The sequence below is a fragment of the Mus caroli genome, unplaced genomic scaffold, assembly GCF_978045245.1.
Source record: "Mus caroli unplaced genomic scaffold, Mus_caroli_1 scaffold_3, whole genome shotgun sequence".
Classification (NCBI taxonomy): Eukaryota; Metazoa; Chordata; class Mammalia; order Rodentia; family Muridae; genus Mus; species Mus caroli.
Window position 1 is genome coordinate 67,841,309 of NW_028227258.1, and position 21,490 is coordinate 67,862,798.

Sequence of the window (21,490 nt, forward strand, 5' to 3'; positions counted from 1 at the left end):
CTCAAATTGTAACTCCCCATCCCGTTTGCAGTCTAATGACCCATTCATAGAGATTGAATATCAGATATCCTATATATCAGGTATTTGTAGTATGATTTGTAACAGGAGCAACATTACAGTTATGAAGTAGCCAGAAAGTACTTTAATGGTTCTGTTTGTCCACAAAATGAAAAACTCTTACAAGAGGTGCCAGCATTAAGAAATTTGAGAACAATTAGCCTCGGATATATAGATCTGTAATGAATCAATCCGTTCAAATGTTTTCAAAACAGATGAAAGATTTTTGCATGTGTTGACCCACAAACATTTCTCTCCCTCCACTTTGGCCTTCTCTTCTAAGTTGTCATAAGAGCATGATAATGGAGTTCTCATTTGCCAAGATTAAATTCCAAGAAAAAACACAATGAGTTTCTACTACTCGTGGCACAGCACGAGTTCTGCATAAACATCCACAACTGAGCTTGGCTGTTTGGACTACACATTACTTATCTTAACAAACATCTCTGGAATCCAGAATGACTTCAAAAGTTTTATTCATATTAGATATTATTTGGTTAAGGTTTTGTCTACAGAGAGGTTTGTGGCCATGGAGACCAGAAGAGGGCTTCAGGTCCTCTGAATAACCAGTTACAAGTGGTTGAAAATTCTTCTGTGTGTGCTGGGAACTTAAACAGAGTTCTCTGAGAGAGCAGTAATTGTTTTTGCAGCTGAGTTCACACAAACTGAGTCTTTAAAAAGAAACTCTACACTGTCTTTCTTTCTGTAATGAGTAAACACTCATGTTTGATTTCTCCTTTCCTCTGACCATGGTCATCTTTTCTGCTCAGTCCAATGCAGATACATTTCTTCAAAGAAGCTCAGTTGGCCCATGCGTAGGGCCAACACCTAATTGAATTGTTTGGTTTGCAAGACACCAAACAAGAATCAATCAAGAACATCAAAAGCGTAGATGGCAGGTAGAGTATCCCAGATTGTAGTGCTGCCCTTCCCACCCCCCACTATTTTAACATATTACAGATGATTTAAATCCTCATCTACCATGCTGCATGTCCCCAGATTCACTGTAAATTCTTCAACAACATGATTGTCTAACCAGAAGTCATTGGTAACAACACTAGATGTTGTTGTTGCTGTTGTTTGTTGTTGTTGTTGCTGGAAGAAAGATGTAGATCATAGCTAGCTAGATTCTGAGACCACATTTGGCTCCAAGAAAGAACACTTTGCAGAAGCCAGGGAGTGGAATGCTTCAGCCACCAAGTGGGGATGTGACTCCAACACTGACTCCCACTCTGAGGTCTCAGAAACCTCACAGGCATGAATGGCAATGAAATCCAGGGCCTGACTCTTCAGCTTCTCTGTGCTGTTGAGGTCAGCCAGGATCAGAGTGTGTGCAGCATTCTTCACAGAGAGGTTCCTGAGGAGGGCATCCTCACACAGGACCTTCAGGCCCACCAGGCCATACTTGTCAGCAGCTGCCAGCACATCACAGGCGATGGAGTGGCTGTGGAGGTGTGGTGCCTTCCCTGTGTAGATGAAACCCATCATCTCCTTAAAGACATCAAGATCCAGGTCCTTGATCTCAATGGGGTTCTTTAGACTCTCCTTCATTTCATTTTCAAACATGGCTCTGAAAACTGGAGAGTGGGCTGCTAGGATTGCCTTGTGAGCCTTGAATTCATGGCCAGCTACCAGCAGGCAGCAATCTGTGAAGAGGGAATTCTCCCATAGCTCCCCTAGATCATCTGTCAACATGTGCCTTGGGTCCTTGATTGCAGGTGCCACATTCTGTCCAGGCATGTCAAATATGGTTCCAACTATGCTCACCTTGCAGCATATGGTTAACTGGTCTTCAGGGAGAAACCAATTCTGATGGGAGAGGAGAAGACCTCGAAGGAGAAACTTTTTGAATCCTCTGTGTTCGTATCGCAGAAAGGATTGGACATTGGAGCTCTTTCTACTTTGATATTTCTCTCCTTGGGAATTTATGATCCAGAACTCGAACTTTGCCAGAATTGGGCTCTCCAGAGCGCTGAGCAACTCCAGGTAAACTGACAGGTAATCTTTGCTTTCTTCATCAACCCCATTTGGGTACAACCTCAAACACCATGCCACTTCCTCATTGGCCTCTAATGAGAACACTGGGCTTATAATCCTTTTCTGATGTGCCCCCATGCTAAATGAAAAGTTGCTAATGGTCCAATTATAGCAGAATTTCTGGACATTGATCTGTGTGTGGCTCCAGCTCTTGAATTCCATGTCCCCTGCCATTTCTGCTGGCGATAGTTTGGAGGTTAAAGTTGGTCTGAGAAGAAGAACTAGAAGTTACTTATTCTTCCTCCTGTTGGATGCAATTATAGGTATAATTTAGATTTTAGATTGAATTTCTTTTAGATTCTCTCTCTCTCTCTCTCCCCGTCTCTTCTTTTTCGGTCAGACTTTCTCTGCCTCTCCTGACTTCTCACCCCTACAAAACTCTCCTGCCCATGTTCTAAACAAAATCTATACTAATCCTGTAATATGACTGGTATACTTCAGGGGGAAGGGGTGCCTCAGCATGGACCCACCACAGTACCACTCCCTACCTCACCATACCTGGCTCTAGCAAACATATCCTGGATTTCATTTTATAACACTGATGTTGTGACTCGGATTTAAAACTTGCAGGTTAACATATTCGCTTCCACATGAAGTTTCCATCCAACACATCACTCAATAGAACTCTCCATCCAAACACCAGCAAATGGGTAAGCTCAGTCTCCCACACTGGTCAGTGTAAATGTCTCCTGGTTCCAAGGGAGGGCTGTTGAACTCCCAGCCACCCTGTAGTATCATTGTGGATGGAGACAGTCCCGGTCTTTATGATTGTCCTTTATGCTGAGTCCTCATTTTAAGACATTTTCCCTTGAGTGAGATTTCCTCTCTCCTCTGTGTCTTTTTCTTTTCTCACTGCTGAGAAACCCTAGGCCTGGGTAAACCATTCTTCACCTCTCTACCCACTCAGGAACTGTCCTGAGCTCAGACCCCAAATGACTACTTGAAATCGTTGTGATCTGTCCCTCCTGTTATTTTAGTTAACTTATCCTCAGGATGCTGATAAGGGAAATTAATAACTGCCACTCTCACCCAGAAAGGATATGCCTTTGCCGCCATTGCCAGGATACTTACTGAGATGCCTCCCACTCTTTAAGACTTCTGAATTCACAGGCTACATTTGGCCCCAATATCCACTAAGCAATGACTCTTCATTGCTCTCTAAGGACACTTAAATTTTTTTACAAGTCTCTCACCAGCCATCCAGATAAATGGAAAGATTTCTATGCAGTGTCCCCTCTCACCACCTCCATATCTTGCCATTTTACTTCTTTGCTCACCCTCCTACATACAGGCAGTGACAAGACTGCCTGGATTTTGGTATGATAACCACTGAGGAAACAGTGTCCCCCCCCCCTTGATTCTAACATTGCCCCTGTGGCTGAGGCTAGCCTCCTCTCTCTGCTTTCTCCATTGCATGTTTACTCCCTGCCCGACCCAAAACCATGGGGCATAAAACATGCTGTGCTAGAGCAGAGTTGCAGATAGACAGAACACAGCTGCAGGCCCTGCCTCTTACTCCCTGCCCCACTCCAGGTGCTTGCTGTCTTACCCTGCCCCACTTGTGCCCTGCTCACACCAGTTTGAGTTCTGACTCTGCTTCTCTGCTCCTGGGGCCGCCCACCACCACCACTGTCAACTCTCGGATTTCTTTCCATTCTCTTCTGTATCAGCTCTAAACCAGGTGTAACAGCTTACCTGCTCAATGAGTAGATCAGACCCACTGCTCTGGCTACAGTAACAGAGGCAGACTATGGAGAAAGCAGTGGCCTCTTGTCCACCAAACAAAATGTGTCCATTTGTATGTTTGTCTTTTTAATGTTTTTATCTGCTTATAAACAATTATTTCTGCCATTCCAAGAGATAACAAATATGTGACATTTTCTAAACAGAGCTATAGCTTCAGCACCACCTTGGTTTGGGGCAATCTTGTGAGTGTCTGCCATCTTTTCCGTGGGCAGATAAGGCTTTTCTATGCTATTGCTTCATTGCCATTTTAGCTAAGGGAGGTCACGTGAATGACTGTATCCTCAGTGCCATCTTAGTTAATGACAGTCCCATAACCACCCACAATCTTTTTTATGGACAATTCCTACCTCACTGCCTTCCCACCTTAGAACATAATGACTTAGGGTTTCCTATGTCTATCCTGCCTTGGTAAATAATAATTTTAATATTAATTTAAAGATTTACAACAGTAAAAAAGGTTAAAGATCACTGCCTTAAGTTAAAGATCTTAACTTAGTCGGCTCTCCCCTCTCCACTCATCCATCTGACCTCTCCTCTGTCATTCTCTGCCAGCCCTGACCCAGCACATTTACCTCTTCCTACCATACCCTGAGAACATCCACTCCTAACATCCACATCTCTGATTCCAAGGGGGCACCTAACTCAGAAATGCTTAATAGATACTAGCTCTCAATCTTGTCAGAGATCTACTAAAATGTAACATTAAATGTTTAAGCTTATTAGGACAGAGACCCCCCAAAGCAAAACAGTTACAACCTCCCCATCAAGGTCTCCAAGAAGATGTAGGCACAGTGACAAGACTGCCTAGATTGTGTTATGATAACCATGAGTTACAGAGCTCCATTGCATTGAGGCTTCCTGAATTCACCCTACACTGTCAAACTGAGGATACCCAGAGAGTTAAATCTCTCATATTGCCTAGGACAAGGTGAGTCATTTCCCCAGATCCTATTCCACAAGAAAATTGCTTATTGTTTTCTGGGCCTAATGGACACACATAATCTGCCCGAGTTGTCATGGAGAATGCAGGGACCTGATGAAACCTTCTACAGAGTGGTCTATTGACCAACCTCTGTCATTTTGATTAACGACATCTAGATTATAGTTTATTTTTCCCGAATTTCTAACTACTTTGACAGCTGAGCTAACTACAGCTAGAAAACAGACCTCTAGTTACCCCAAGGTAATTTACCACCTTATTAGCTAATTAGTCAATTTGTTAACTACTTAAGACTACCAGATCTCTTATCAAATCAGACAGGTTTGCTTTACTCTCCGGTTTCACAATAAAGGATACACAGTTCAGATGTAACCTTTCACAGACATAACCTTCTGTTACTTCCTTTTCTAAACTCAGTTACCAGAGACTAAATGCATCATTTTTCCTCTGCTTGTTACGCTACTGTCCTAACATTAATCAATAGAGTACTTATAAACTAGCCTAACCCTTGTAAAACATTCCACTATATGATCCAACTTTTATAATCACGAGTACAATCTTTAAGTTTCAGTTCATTTTCTTTAACCTATAGACTTAAAGTGTTTCTCATGCTAAATCTATACTATCAGCTGTCATAGTTGCAAATATAAATTTCCTTTGGATGTTTTTTTTAAACTATAGACCTAAGGTGTTTCTCTTGCTAAATGGTATGATCAATTATCATATTCATAAGGTCATCAAATTTTACAGTTTCCAATAATTGTCTTTTCAATGCATATTTCAAAAAGGCTTTTAATTATACATGTTTTTTTTTTCAGTCTCCTAGGCAGAAGAAAAAGCCCTTCTTGCTCCTTCTGCTCTAGGAAAGGTCTTTGTCTTCCCTAAGCTCATCTTAAAGACTGTTCATCCTGTTTTTATCTCTTTTGTATACACATATGCTCCAAGAAACGCAATCAGATTTTCCTCTCATGGACCCAACACACTCCATTTTGATAATTACACCTGTCAGTCAATAATCTACATTCCCACTTGTGACCTATTCTAGAAGATGGGATTCCTCTCCTGTTCCCTAGCATTGGGACTCCCCTCACCCCAATCACCAAGACCTAAGAGTTTCAAATGTATACCTAAGAAAAATTCTCTCCCAAAGCACATAATTAACTTTATTCTCTACTATATATTTTTTTCTGCTCTTTCTTCTTCTTCTCCTCCTTCTTCTATTTCTACTAGTACTATTACTAATACCAACACACACACACAATATTTCAGCATTTTGAAACAGGAAGTCAGGTCCAGCACTTTACTCAAAATCAACATCCATGACAGCTCCAGAGAAGCAACCCACATGCTCCAATCTACTCTCACAGACACAGATGCTTCAACTGGACCTACTCCTTTTACCTACAGATGGTTCCACAGACCCTGGATAACAAGGCAACAGCCAACTCTCCTAAGACTGGACCATCATCTCCATCCACATTTTCTTTGGTTTCCCAAAGACTCATCATCTCAAAGTCAGCAGGAAGTAACTAAAGATAACGACTGACCCTATTCGTGCTCCACAATCGGCTCTGCCTAGTTTTTCCTTTTATTTTGAATTATTAAATCCAAAATGAAAGAATGTTACCATTCTTACTAGGCTTCATCCAACAGTCACCTGGTCAGGTACACATGATTCACTATAAAACAGTTTATTTACCCCCTCCTTGCAATTATATTCTCTCTTACTCTCCCTGACTCTGTAACCACTTTCTCCCTCTCACCCATTCCCCACCCCCTCTTCCTCCACATGTTTCTGGCCTGAATACTCTTTTTTTTTACTCTACTTTCCTTCCCCCACCCCTTTCTCTGCCCTCTACTCTCTTCTCACCCTAGTCAATACCCATTCCCAACCTCTAAATAAACTATTCTACAGGAATCCTGTATTAAACAAATCTATACAATAATCACTCTTCTATACTGTGGTTGGTACCACAGGAGGAAGGGATGCCTCAGCATGGGCCCTCCAAAGCACCCCTCCAACTCTTACCATATTTGGTTCTAATAAACATATCCTGGCTTTCTTTACATAAAGCACAACAATTATTATATAGAACTTTGGATGAGTTTGGAAAATGTTATACATTCACATTTCAAATACATCGGTATTATTCAGGGTCCTGTAGAGAACATATAGAATGAATTCCAAAATATCAATAGAAAATGGATACATGGGAAAAACTTATAGGATGATATCCAGTTAATCCAACAATGGCTAAAGCCAGTACTTACTTAGTCCACAAGGTTTGAAGTCTCAGGTTTTCTTCAGTAGATGGTGGAACTCTGAAGAGGTCCAATTCCTGTGATGAAATGGGTTTGGGTGTAAGATGACAGCAAGCAGGCAAAGACCTAGCTTCCTTCTTCCAGGTGATAATATAGGCTTAGAGCAGAAGGTGTGGCCCAGTTGAAGGTGTGTCTTCTAGTCTCGAGATCTGGATTAAAGGTGGGTGTATTCCTGCTTCAAAACTCAGATTAAAGGTGTGTGTTTCTACCCGAAGAGTCTGGTTTTTAATTGGATCTATCTACTTCTACCTAAACAAACAAACAAAAAATATTTAAAAGGCATGCCCTCAAGTTTTTTATGGTACTTAGGTCCACAGGTAGTAACACAAGAAGAATAGCCATCAACAGTTTACTTTGTTTGCTAGGGTCAATCTTCCATAAATAAAGTGCTCATGTCAATCTCTACACAGAGATTGTTTATTTACCCTTGCGCTTGTCTTACACTGATACTTGCTATAAAAATGATCAGGGAAGGAGTGTTTTCCTTAACTGGTCTGAAGTCTGAGTGTTCACAAACTGGAGGGAATGTGGCAGAGCTCCTACATGGTGGGCAGGAAGCAGAGCCCCAAAATTATGAAGGTGCTCTTCTTTCCTTTGTGTTATTCTAATCAGAACCACCAAGCTTATGATGACTCCGCCCAATTTGTTTAGTGATCTTGTGCTTTATCTCAGGAAATCCTCATTGAAAATCCTTTTCAAGAGCCATTTAAGGGTGTGGTTTAGGGATATTCTAAATGTTTCTCAATTCAATCACTTTAATTGGCAGGTTTCACCTCTTAACTCTGCATTCTCCCCTGATGAGTTCTGTCCTTTACAGACTTGGACTGCCTTGCTTTCTCTGCTAGTCTTGAAAAGAGAGATTTTGTTGCTGTCCAAGGGCTGCAGCACATATTGAAGAGATATCAAAGATTTGTCATTACTGCCCTTATGTACAATGAAGTGTAAAATTCTGCCTACATCTCTCATCTCTCCAGTTTGTCGTGTCTTACACCTACAGTCTAGAGGACACAGAAATAACTACACTGATTCAATTAGTTCAGATACTCCCAGCTCTCCTGTATGTCTGGCTCCAATGTTACTCATCCCTCTGGATAAATCAATTAATTTGTTTTGATTTTGTTTCCTTCCTTGGACTTATTGCTATTATTAACATCAGTGACTCTTCATCAGGTTATTTTATGAACTTGGTGGGAAGGACCAGAGACTCAGATCCCAGTTCTCAAACACCTAGAATCACATCTGTCACAGTTTCTGCACACTGGTACGTAAATTGAAGATGTCTTAACCAGACTTTCCTCCAGAGTTGATCTAGCAGTTGACTTTCTAACATGTTTATTGTAAAAATAACTATTATTCATCTGTATTTATTATCATCTCTGAGGCTTTCTGCCTCCACATGCCAACATTGGCCTAGCCCTGGAAGCTTTGAGTTTCCATAAAATCTATTCTACTCCTAGAATGTTTTTTAGCATCTGAGAGTTATATCTGAATAAGCTCATTCCTTCCTAGTTCATTCTGAGCACTGGTTGGTTGATTTAAGGCTCCTCTCCAGGTAAACGATTCAATCTGAGTTCTGTCAGTTTTTCCTGAACTGCTCTGCTTGGCCTCAAATTAAATTTGACAATCGATTCTACTCTTGTGGATCTTTCTGTGTCTCTGAATCATTCTATCTTTCTATACCTTTGTCTCCATTGTTCTCTCTTCTTTCTGTCTCTGAAAAACTCTCCTGGAAAACCTACCTCCTCTCTTTCTTTTCTCTGTATTCTGGTTTCTTGTTTTTTCATTATTTATTTTATTACTTTGCATCCCAAATGTTGCCCTATCACAGTCCCCACCTCAGATTTCTTTAGTCCTTCCCCATCACCTTTGCCTCTCAGATTGTGCCCCATAGCACTTCCTCTCCTTGGGGCATTAGGCCTCTCCAAGATTAGACACTCCTTTTCCACTGAGGCCAGACAAAGTAGGCCTCTACTACATTTGCACTTGGCTCCTCCATGACCTCTAGGAGCTCACAGATGGAATACATTGTTGGGTGTACCATCTCAAAGCATTGGATCCATGGTTAAATTGTAGCACTGTGGGTTAGCCCAGGCCTTGGGTCCTGGCTTTCCTGCCATTTTTTTTTTAATAGCTGAGTAACACACAATTTTGAGAATGTGCCACATTATCTTTAGTCAGGTTTCTAATTTCTGGTCATGAGGAATAAGGAAGCAATAAATATGGTTGATCAAGATCTCTGTGGTAGAGAGAAGCATCCTTTGGATATATGCCCAACAGTGATATAGGTGGGTCTTGAGGTAAACTGATTCCTATCTTTCTGAGGAATTACCACAGTAATTTATGCAGTGGCTGTAAAAATGTTCATTCCCACCAGCAATGGAGAAGTGTTCCTATTACTCCACATCCTAGTCAGCATGAGCTGTCATTAGTGTTACTGATTTTAGCCATTCTAACTGATGGAACATGGAATCACAAAGTACTTTGACTTGCATTTCCCTAATATCTAAGAATGTTGAACATTTTTAAAGTGATTTTCAGCCATTTGAATATTTCCCTGAGTTCTCTGTTTACTACTTGTACTGGTTACTTTTAGGTCAACTTGACACAGGCTGGAGTTATCACAGAAAAAGGAGCTTTAGTTGGGGAAATGCCTCCATGAGATCCAGCTGTAAGGCATTTCCTCTATTAGGTTATGAAGGGGGGAGCGCCCCTTGTGGGTGGTGTCATCTCTGGGCTGGTAGTCTTGGGTTCTATAAGAGAGCAAGCTGAGCATGCCAGGGGAAGCAATCCAGTAAAGAACATCCCTCCATGGCCTCTGAATCATCTCCTGCTTTCTGACCTGCTTGAAATCCAGTCCTGACTTCCTTGGTGATGAACAGCAGTATGGAAGTGTAAGCTGAATAAACCCTTTCCTCCCCAACTAGCTTCTTGGTCATGATGTTTGTGCAGGAATAGGAACCCTGGCTAAGACACTACTATAACCCATTTTTAATTTGCTTATTGTTTTTTCCTCAAGTATCATGATTTTCTCATATATGTGTATGTACTTTACACTAACACATATATGTGTAAGTGTGTGTGTGTGTGTTTGTGTGTGTGTGTAATATGACAGAAATTCACTCTCAGTCAGATGATGATATGATAAGTAAAAATCTATTTGCATTTTGTAGATTACTGCTTTATCCAAATGGCAGTCCTCTTTGCCTTATAGAAGCTTTTCAGAGCCAACAGGTCCTATTTATTAGTTCTTGATCTTACTGCCTACAGTATCTGTATTCTTTTTAGAAAGCTGGCTCCTTTGACAATGAGTTCAAGCTTATTTCTCATTATCTGCTATGAGGTTCATTGTACTTGATTTTATCTTAAGGTCTTTGATACATTTGGACTTGATTTTTGTACAGGGTGAAAGATGTGGATCTACTTGCATTCTATATCTATATGCAGCCATCCAGAAAATTGGGACAGAGATTGCATCGAATCTATGGATTAATCATTTGATTCATGAACATGACAGATCTTTCCATCATCTGAAACAATCAATTTGTTCAAAGACTTGAAGTTTTTTTTTCATCATACAATGCTGAATTACAAAGACAGCTGGAATATGATGATTACACCTTGGTGTTATGTAGTCTAGCAGTATTAAATTCTTCAGACAAAATTGAAGGGTCATGAAAGTGGTCTATGTCACTTACTACAAATATACAAGGGCCAAAGAAGCATTCGCTGATTTTTTTTGCAAAGATTTACTTCAGCTGTAAATAGGATATATGAGATTCAGAAGTCAGAAAAAACTGAAGCTTTGACTTTTGAAAATGCCAATTCAGAATGCAAGGGGTGATTAGATATTTAAAGGCAATATTAGAGCAAATAGAGGAATGGATTAGAAATAGAGCTGATATTGTATCTCATGTGCATGGTGCTAATTTTAAAGAAGCAATTTCTAAAGGTATTAAGAAAAATTTAAATGGCAGATGGGTTAATTGTGGTAAGCAAGGTCATTTGAAATGGATTTTAGGCAAGGCACTCCTAGAACCAATTTTTTTTCTAGAAATAATCCAAAGAGAAGATTTCAACCTTCTGGGATATGCAGAAGGTGTGGCAGAGGCTGGCATTGGAGTAATGAATGCTGATCAACAAGGATAGGCAAGGATAACCATTCAGCACCAGAAAAGGGGACCACCTGCAGGCTCTGATATCAAATTTCATTCAACTTTCCCTGTCAAGGAACAGACCTGCTACCCAACACTGACAAATGTAGAAATTAGGATGTAAATCTTTAACCATTGCAATGCCAGAATCTTAGATGCTAGCAAAAACAACACAGTCAAAAGCAGCTAGGACTTTATGTTTAGTATAGAGCCAAGCTATCCTAACACAGCAGTCCCTGAACATGCCAACATGGCTGAAGCACAAGTATAGACTTTAAAACAGTCTGTATGAAGGTGATAGAGGTCATTAAGGAGAAAATGAAGAAATCCCTTAAACAAGTCCATAAAAATACATACAAACAGTGTGGGGAAAGAAAGAAATCCATTAAGGAAATCCCAGAAGATAAAACAAACAGTGGAAGAAAATGAATAAAAATGTATAAGGCCAAAAGATGGAAATAGAATCAATAAAGAAAACAAATACTACTGGGCATGGTGGCCCACACCTTTAATCCCAGCACTCAGGAGGCAGAGGCAGGCAGATTTCTGAGTTCCAGGCCAGCCTGGTCTACAAAGTGAGTAGCCTACATCAAACTAAATGGAGAAAAACTTGAAGAAACCTCACTAAAATCAGGGACCCTCACCCTACATATTCAATATAGTACTTGAAATCCTAACCAGAGCAATTAGACAACAAAAAGATACAAATTGGGAAGGAAGAAGTAAAAAGAATCACTATTTACAACTGATATGATAGTATCCTTAAGCCACCCCAAACATCCCACCAGAGAACTCCTAAATCTGATAAACAACTTCAGCAGAGCTGGATATGAAATTAACTCAAACAAATCAGTAGCCTTCCTCTACTCAAAGGACAAACCATTTCAGTGAGCACAAGTAGTGAGGTGGAATGTGGTCCCCAATGAAGGATTTGGAGAAGAGACTGAAGGAGTTGAGGGGGTGTGCAGGCCCATTTTCTGAGCAACAGTTTCAACAGGCTAGACTATCCCCAAGACTGGACTACCAACCAAAGAGTACGGGCAGAGGTCCAGCTAATATAACAGCTGCTAAAGCCAGTACTTACTTAGTCCACAAAGTTTGAAGTCTCAGGTGTTCTTCAATATATACCAGAATCCTGAAGAAGTAATTTCTAATGTCACTGAAGAAATGAGCTTGCTAGTGTTGTGAGAGCAAGCAGGCCAAGAGACAAATCTTCCTTCTTCCATGTGTTTATATAGGCCCCTATCAGAAGGTGTGGTCCAGTTCAGGGTGTTTCTTTTAGTCTCAATTTCTGGATTAAAGGTGTGTGTTTTCTTGTCTCAAGACTCATATTAAAGGTGCATGTTTTTCTACCCCATGGGTCTGTATTTGAACTGGATCTAACTACTTTATCTTAAGCAAAAAAATTTTAAAAGCTATGCCCTTCAGTTTTGCATGTTATGTAAGTTCAGAGTATCCAGACAGGAAGAATGGCCATCACTAGTGTACTTTGATTACTGGGGTCACTCTTCCACAAATGAAGACATAATGTCAATCTCTGCACATCTGTTACTTTCCCTTGTGCTGGTCTTACACTGATTCCTGCCATAAACATGATTAAGGAAGGTGGTTTGTCCAGAACTTAGCAGTCTGAGTGCTCACACAATGGAGGGCATGTGGAAGAGCTTCTATATAGTGGGCAGAAAGCAAAACCCCAAACCTCTTAAGGTGACTTTCTTTTTTCCAGTGTGTTATTCTGATTACACCCACAGATCTTGTGATGACTCCTCCCAATTTGGTTGGTGATCTTGTACGTCCCCCTCAGGAAAACCTCACTGGAAATAATTTTTCACTTAAGGTTGTGATTTAGAAATATCCTAAACGCTTCTTAGTTCAATCACTTTAATTGGCAGGATTCACCTTATCAATGCCTCATAGACTACATCCTCCACAGGTGATTTTTGTCCTCTTCAGACATGGAACTGCGATGCTTACTGTATTAGTCCTGAAAGGGGAGAGACTGCAACATACATGCAACAGATATCAAAGATTAGGGTTTGTCATTACCGCCCTCATGTAAAATGAAGTGTAAATCTCTTCCTACATCTCTCATCTCTTCAGTTCTTCATTTCTTAGAACTATAGTCTAGAGGACACAGAGATACCTAGAGTGGTTCAATCAGCTCAGCCACCCCCAGCTCTCTTGTATGCCTGGCTCCAATGCTGCTCATCCCTCAGGATAAATCAATTCGTTGTTTTTGATTTTTGATTCCTCCCTTTGACTTATTGCTACTATTAGTATCAGTGACTCTTCAGCAGATTCTTTTCAGACATTGGAACCTCAGCCTCAGATCAGAATCCTGTAAAGTCTGGCATCACATCTTTCAAAGTTTTAGGACACCAGTACCTAAACTGAAGATGCCTTTGAAAGACCACCGGAGGGCAGACCCTCACACCGGAGGGCAGACCCTCACTCAAGCCTCGGGACAGCCGCGTACCCAAGAAGACACTGAGACCGAACTCAAGATGTAGAGAGTAAGATTTAATGAAGCAACAACAAGAAAGCACATAAACCAGAGCTCTGGGGTCGAAACTCATACACCAAGCAAGGTGCAGAGGAGAAACGACACCCGCTCAAAAATTTTTTCAGGCTTATATAGGAAAAAAGCCAAGGGGGGAGCAGGGTAGGAAAAGTACAAGTTTACATAACTAAGGGGTTTTTGCCAAGGGTTTTTCCAAGGGGCTTTCTGTAACCAAGGGGTCGTGTCCTATATTTTGGCAATGTACCCGATCTATTGGAACATTCTGAGGTTTGTTCAAACCCTTATCTCAAAAATGTTCCTGGCACAGTCCTCAGTTGGGAGGGGTTGGATTAGGTTTGTTCCAGAAGACCCTTATCTAAAAAATGTTCTTGGAACAGTTTTCATTTGGGAGGGGGTCGGACTCTGGGGTGAAGAGTTCAGGAATGTACTCTGGGGTGAGAAGTTCAGGAGTGTTCTGGGAACAATCTCCAGATGGGAGGGGTAGGAGGACTCTGAGTTGAAGAGTTCAGGAAGAGTTCAGTAATTTTCCTCCTTCATTCCCCACTCCTTTTTAGTAAGTAGCTCTAATCTTAGAGCGAGTTTTTGGCCTCTTGGAGGACCCGATATTGTTGTCTTAGTACCATAACTTGCACTGCATTTATTCTTTCTCTAATAAAAGCTACTAACTTATTGAGAATGCAGGGGCCAAAGGTAAGCAAAAGCATAAGTGTAATTAAGTGTCCTGCTATGGTGGAGAGGAGGGTGGTGAGCCAAGGGGACTTATTAAACCAGCTTTCGAACCATCCTTGTTGGCTTTCTCTTTCTCTTTTAAGTATATCCAGGCATTCTCTAAGTTTGGCCATAGAATCTTTGATTACTCCTGAATGGTCAACATAAAAACAACATTCTTCTTTTAGGGCAGCACAGAGTCCTCCTTCTTTAAGGAATAATAAGTCTAATCCCCTCCTATTTTGCAGCACTACTTCAGACAGGGAAGTTAAAGATTCTTCTAAGTTAGTTATAGACTGTTCTATAGTTTTAAGATCAACATCCATAGCCGCACGTAGTTCTTCATAGTATTGGGGGGCCTTAATTAAGGCAGCGGTTCCTGTACCTACTCCAGCCGCTACTCCCAATCCTAAAAGTACTGCCAAAGTTAAAGTAATGGGTTCTCTTTTCCAGCGGACCCGATGATCAAATTTGTCTAAAAAGGAGCTATCATCATGATACAGGAGTCTAGGAATAAGTTGAACCAAAATACAGAAATCTTTAGAACTATTAAAAACAGACATAGACACACAAGGAGTGAGACCTGTATTGCAAGCCCATACTGTGTCTATGGGAGGCACTAGGTACTGACCACCCTTGTTAGACTGGATGTTCTGGGTCTGATTGCAGAGGTGCCGTTTATCTTGAGGTGCCTGGCCTAAACAAAGCCCATTCCCTGAAACTGCTGCTAGAGTCAATTTTCTGTTTTCTCCCCAAAGGTATTGAGAATGATCTGAAGTAGTATTATAAGTCCTGATCTGAGCAATTCCTTCATAATAAGGGGGCCTAGAGGCATAGCATAACCAACATGATTGAGTCATATTAGGATTAGTCCTATTTAAAACTAAAAAGGCTCCTTGGACTAGACTGACCAGACGGCTCTCTGTATCTAGGGGCGGTGGGGAAGCTAAGGTTGGCTTTATGAGGGGGGTATTAGTCCCTAGGGAGGGTTCTACTGTGTTGGGCTGTGGAGTTGGTGGAGCTGGTACGGCCGGGACTATTGGGGGAGCAGGTGCGACTGGGGGGCCCGGTTCTAGAAGGACTTTATTGGGCCCTATGGGTGTTACCACCAGTTCTTTTACTGTCAGTCTGATTGAAAAAATGAACCCAGGGTCTCTTGGTGTAATATATACTTGCCAACCCCACCTATTCCCTTTTAGCCAACTCAAACGAAACATCGTTTCCCTTTTTCGGTGAATTTTATAAGTAAGGGGTTGCAGTATTTACCTTTGCAGGGTCCTGAGGGGCTGTTTTTAAAAGCACACCCACTCTCTGGATATTTATAGGGGTTTCTTTCCCCTTGGTTTGACTTGTCATAGTCACTACCTCGTTTTACCTAGATTAGGTCCCAGTCAGAGGAAGGCTTCCAGTAGGCATCCCCTGTCGTTTCACATGTCCATTTACCACAAAAGTAATCTGATGCCCCTCCACATTTCTGTTGAAGCCTTCCGCTCCGACCCTGACCAGGGCAAACATAAAATTGTGCAGCTCTAAGATTAGCTCGGTAGAACTGCCCCGAACATCCCATCATGTTCCCTATCCCACCCGGAACACACCGCTGTTCAGGGGGTGGGTTAACAAGATCAGTATGACCGGGGAGGTCCCAGTTGGGAGATCCTGCTGCTAATCTACAGATGTCAGGTGTAAGATCAGGCCACCAAGTCCAAGGAGGAAGGACTGCAGTGACTGCCCATACAATGTTTCCCTCCTCATTAAGCACTTCCCAAGACTGTTGAATTGGGGCATGAGGGTTATGGTTCCCTAGGCTCAGGGTGGCACTCGCGACGCAGGCAAAGTTTAAGAGGATTGTCAGTAGTTGCCACCGTCCAGCTGTCTTCATGGTTGCCTCTTCCCTGGCTAGGAGCCTTCTTGACGTGGGAGGCGTGGATCCAGGCGGCGATTCCGTCTACCTTTACTGCTGTGGGAGTTGTTAACAGCACCAGATATGGTCCTTTCCACCGAGGCTCAAGAGTGCCAGTGCGATGTCGTCTGACAAGGACCAAATCTCTAACCTGGAACCCGTGAGGCACTACTGTAGTCCCCGGTGCATAAGCTTCTTTGATCTGGTCCCAGATCTGTGTTCTGACAACTTCTAAGGCCTTTAAATGGGTAAACAGAGCAGAGGGTGAGGAAGAGTCAACACAGGGATCCAATATCCCGCCAGACTCAGTCAAGGGGGGCGGTCCCCCATGTAGAATTTCATAAGGGGTAAGACCGAAACGTCCAGGTGTGTTTCGGACTCTAAGAAGCGCAAAGGGAAGGAGGGTCACCCAGTCTTTACCGCCGGTCTCAATAGCTAATTTAGTTAGGGTCTCTTTTAGAGTCCTATTCATTCTTTCTACCTGTCCTGAGCTTTGGGGTCTATAAGCACAATGTAACTTCCAATCAGTCCCCAATTGTGAGGCCAATCCCTGACTTACCTGGGCAACAAATGCGGGCCCGTTGTCTGAGCCAATTACCTTGGGGATCCCAAACCTGGGTAGGATTTCTTCAAGGATCTTCTTGGTCACCACCTGAGCGGTTTCAGACTTAGTGGGAAAAGCCTCTACCCATCCAGAAAAGGTGTCTATAAACACCAGCAGGTACTTGTTGCCATACATTCCTGGTTTAATTTCAGTGAAGTCCACTTCCCAGTAAACTCCGGGGCGATCTCCTCGTTGTCTCTTTCCTTGTTCTTTGTAAGGTCGGGCAGCATTGGTGAGAGCACAAGCCTGGCAGGAGTCAATTACCTGTTGTACCACCGAGTTGAGTTTCAAAATATAATAATCTGAACCCTTGATCAGCTGTAGGAGTTTATCAGATCCCAGATGAGTTAGTTGATGTAATTTTTGGACATAGTCTCTTCCTTCTTTTGTAGGTAAAGTAATACGCCCATCTACAGTCCGTGCTAGCCCCCTAAAATTGAATTCCTGCGCCTGTTTGCGACAAACCATGGAATCTAATAGTTTAAAATCTTCATCAGAGTAAGTATAATTAGGACTGGTTGCCGGTGAGGGCTCTGGCAGGGGCCTGCCTCTTTCTGCCATGATTGTTACCCCCTGGGCTGCCTGCTTTGCTGCTACATCAGCCATCTGGTTTCCTCGGGCCACAGAATCTTGTCCTTTTTGGTGGCCCAGACAATGGATAATAGCCACTTTCTTTGGCATATGTATAGCCTCTAGGAGGGCCAGAATTTCTTCTTTGTTTTTAATGTCTTTACCTGCTGAGGTAAGTAGCCCCCTCTGTTGGTAGATGGCCCCATGGATATGGGCTGTAGCGAAAGCATAGCGGCTGTCAGTGTAAATGTTGATCGCCTTACCTTCAGCCATCCGCAGGGCTTGAGTTAGCACCAGGAGTTCAGCCTTCTGAGCCGAAGTTCCTTCTGGAAGACCACTCGCCCAAATTACCTGTTTTCCATCCACCACCGCCGCTCCTGCTCTTCTTTTTCCCTCTACCACAAAGCTGCTACCATCTGTGTACCAGGCAGGCACACCTGGCCAAGGCTGATCAGTCAGATCCCTCCTCGTTCCAGTTTCTTCAGCCAGGACATCAGCACATTGATGTACAGGAGTGGAGTCATCCATCAAGGGGAGGAGGGTGGCAGGATTGAGGATGGCAGGTGGAGCAAAAGTTACTCGATCATTTAGCAACAAGCTCTGGTAGTGGGTCATCCGGGCATTAGTCATCCACCAGTCAGGGGGCTGTCGTACAACACTCTCCAGAGCATGGGGGGTGATTATAGTCACATGCTGACCCAGAGTAAGCTTGTCAGCGTCTTTAACAAGCAGGGCTACTGCAGCAATGGCTTTCAGGCAGGAGGGCCAACCGCTGGCGACTGGGTCGAGCTTTTTAGATAGGTAGGCCACTGGCCGCTTCCAGGGCCCCAGAGTCTGAGTCAAGACCCCGCGGGCTACTCCAGCCCGCTCATCAACATATAGGGTAAAAGGCTTAGTCAAATCTGGCAAGGCCAGAGCAGGGGCTGCAAGCAGGGCTGCCTTTATGCTGTCAAAGGCTTTTTGGTGTTCCTCAGTCCAGGTGAATGGGACTTTTTCTTTGGTAAGTGGATATAGAGGGGCCGCTAGTGTTGCGAACCCTGGTATCCAGAGTCTGCAAAAGCCCGCTGTCCCCAGAAACTCACGTACTTGGCGTGGGGTGGTAGGGGTTGGGATCAGCATCACAGTCTTTTTTCTGGCCTTGGTGAGCCACCGCTTTCCTTCTCCGAGGGTGTATCCTAGGTAGGTCACCTCGGTGCAACATAGCTGAGCTTTCTTAGCCGATACCCGGTACCCCAACTCACCCAGTTCATTCAGGAGCTTCTTGGTTCCTTCAAGGCACAGTTCCTGAGTTGAGGCTGCAACCAGTAAGTCATCTACATACTGTAAGAGAGAAATCTGAGGGTTTTTCGCTCTAAAAGGCACAAGGTCACGATGGAGCGCTTCATCAAAAAGAGTAGGGGAGTTCTTGAATCCTTGGGGCAACCTCGTCCAGGTTAGCTGGCCCGTATACCCTCCTTCTGGGTCCCTCCACTCAAAAGCGAATAGTGGCTGGCTATTAGGGTGTAATCGAAGGCAGAAAAAGGCATCTTTTAGGTCTAGGACAGTGTACCAAGTCCGCTCTGGTGGGAGGGAACTCAGAAGGTTGTAAGGATTTGGAACGGTAGGGTGAATGTCCTGCACCCTCTTGTTAACTTCTCTCAAATCTTGCACTGGTCGATAATCATTAGTCCCAGGCTTCCATACTGGCAGGAGAGGTGTGTTCCAAGGGGATTGGCAAGGCACTAGAATTCCTTGCTCTATCAGTCTCTGAATATGTGGCCGGATGCCTTCTTTAGCTTCCTTACTCATAGGGTACTGTCTGACCAAGACGGGGGAGGCATCGGCTTTTAACTCTACCACGACCGGTGGTACTTGTTTAGCTAATCCCATCCCTGCCTGCTCAGCCCAGACTTCAGAAAAAGCGGATAGCCACTCAGGGTCTGGCATTTGTTTGGGACCTTGCTCATGGAGGCGATACTCTTCTTCTAAATTTAAAACTAAACACGCTATAGGGGTCTCTCCCCAGGTAACTTCTGGTCCCTTTGAGGTGAACTGGACTTGAGCTTTAAGTTTGGTCAACAAGTCTCGTCCCAGAAGGGGCGCAGGGCACTCAGGAATCACAAGAAAAGAGTGAGTTACTTGATTTTTTCCTATTTCCAAAACTCTCTTAGTAGTCCAGGGGTAAAATTTACTGCCAGTAGCTCCTATTACCATAGTCTTCTTACTTCCTAATTGTCCTAACGGTTTAGTCAAGACTGAATGTTCTGCTCCTGTGTCTAGTAAAAAATTAACAGGAGTCCCCTCCACTGAAAGTGTTACCCTAGGCTCGGGGAGGGGTTCCGAGCCCCGACTCTCCTAGTCCTTTTCCATAGTCAACACCTTGGGTTCTCTTGACTTCTTGTTGGGGCAATTTCTGGCCCAATGTCCTTTGTCTTTACAGTATGCACACTGGTCCTTTTCAAGTTGAAGTTTCTGTTCTCCTGGAGGTCTTCTTGCCCTGTTGCCCAGGTACCCTGACTGTCTTGTTTCTGACCTTTTTTCACCTACTACCATGGCCAAAATTCTAGTTAAGTTTCTCTCCTGGCGGCGATCACGCCGATTTTCTCTCTCTTCCATCTCTTTCTTTTCTCTCTCTCGCTTTTCTTCCTCTGTCTCCCTCTTGTGATACACTTTTTCAGCTTCCTTCACTAGATCCTGTAAAGTATAATCTTGGAGCCCTTCTAGCCTCTGTAACCTTTTCTTGATATCAGAGGCAGACTGACCAATGAAAGCCATAGCCACTGCTGCTTTTTGACCCTCTGAAGAGGGATCAAACGGTGTATATCTCCTGTAAGCCTCCATTAGTCGTTCTAAGAAAACAGAGGGCGGCTCCCCTGGACCCTGAAGGACCTCTCTTACCTTGGCCAAATTGGTGGGTCGCCGTGCGGCCCCTTTGAGCCCCGCCACTAGAGTCCGGCGGTAGACCGTGAGACGCTCCCTACCTTCCGCAGTGTTGTAGTCCCAATTAGGACGGGTCAAGGGGAAGGATTCATCTATAAGATTGGGGAGATTAGTGGGGGTCCCGTCTTGTCCTAGGACATTTTTCCTGGCTTCCAGCAGGATCCTTTCTCTCTCCTCCGTGGTGAAGAGGACCTGCAAAAGTTGCTGGCAATCATCCCAAGTGGGTTGATGGGAGAACATAAGTGATTCAAGGAGCCCAATAAGCCCAGAGGGGTTTTCTGAGAAAGGAGAGTGGTTAGTTTTCCAATTATATAAATCAGAAGAGGAAAAAGGCCAGTACTGTAAAGGAATGAGATCATTAGGTCCTGGCGCTGGCCCTCCCACATGTGCTCTAAGTGGCAAGGCGACTGTTGAATCCGGCCCCCCCTCCTCCCCAGGGCTTCGGCCTCGGCGGCTCCTAGTCCCCCCCGCTGGTCCTTGAGCCCCTCTCGCTATTGGTCCCTGTGGCGGGGCGGCCGCAGGCGGCTGCTGGGGCAGGGGGTACGGAGGGGGTTGGGAGTCCATCCAGAGGAGGTCGTCAACCTTTGGATAAATCTTGGGGGGTGCTGAGGGACCGGACTTTCCGGCTGCATCGGACTGGACAATCGCGACCGTCAGTTTCGAAGGATTTGGAATCCAAGGCTTGACCCACGGAGGTGGGAACTGAACAAGATTCTGCCAAGTCACAATGTAGGGGATCTGGTCAGGGTGACCTCCTTCTTCCTGAAAAACAATTTGCCTGACGGCAGCGATTAGTGACAAGTCAAAAGCACCCTCTGGCGGCCAGCCCACTCCAAATGTCGGCCACTCGGAGGCACAGAACGTCTGCCAAGGACCCTTTCTAACCTCCACCGACTGGTTGTGAGCTCTGGCTCTCACCTCTCCCCAATGCTCCAGAGTTAGAGACAGGGGAGAGGTGGCAGATTGTCCCATTTCTAAAATAATAGCAGACACAACAAGAGCGGACACGAGACTG

General features: G+C 43.7%; 1 protein-coding gene across 1 annotated transcript; it reads right to left on the bottom strand.

The window, feature by feature from the left end:
- Nucleotides 1-1,176: 1,176 nt before the first annotated feature.
- LOC147005556 (TD and POZ domain-containing protein 3) lies at nucleotides 1,177-2,268 on the bottom strand. The gene has a single exon (XM_085835296.1). The coding sequence runs from the start codon at nucleotides 2,266-2,268 to the stop codon at nucleotides 1,177-1,179; it is 1,092 nt and encodes a 363-aa protein (XP_085691422.1).
- Between the last annotated feature and the right edge of the window lie 19,222 nt (nucleotides 2,269-21,490).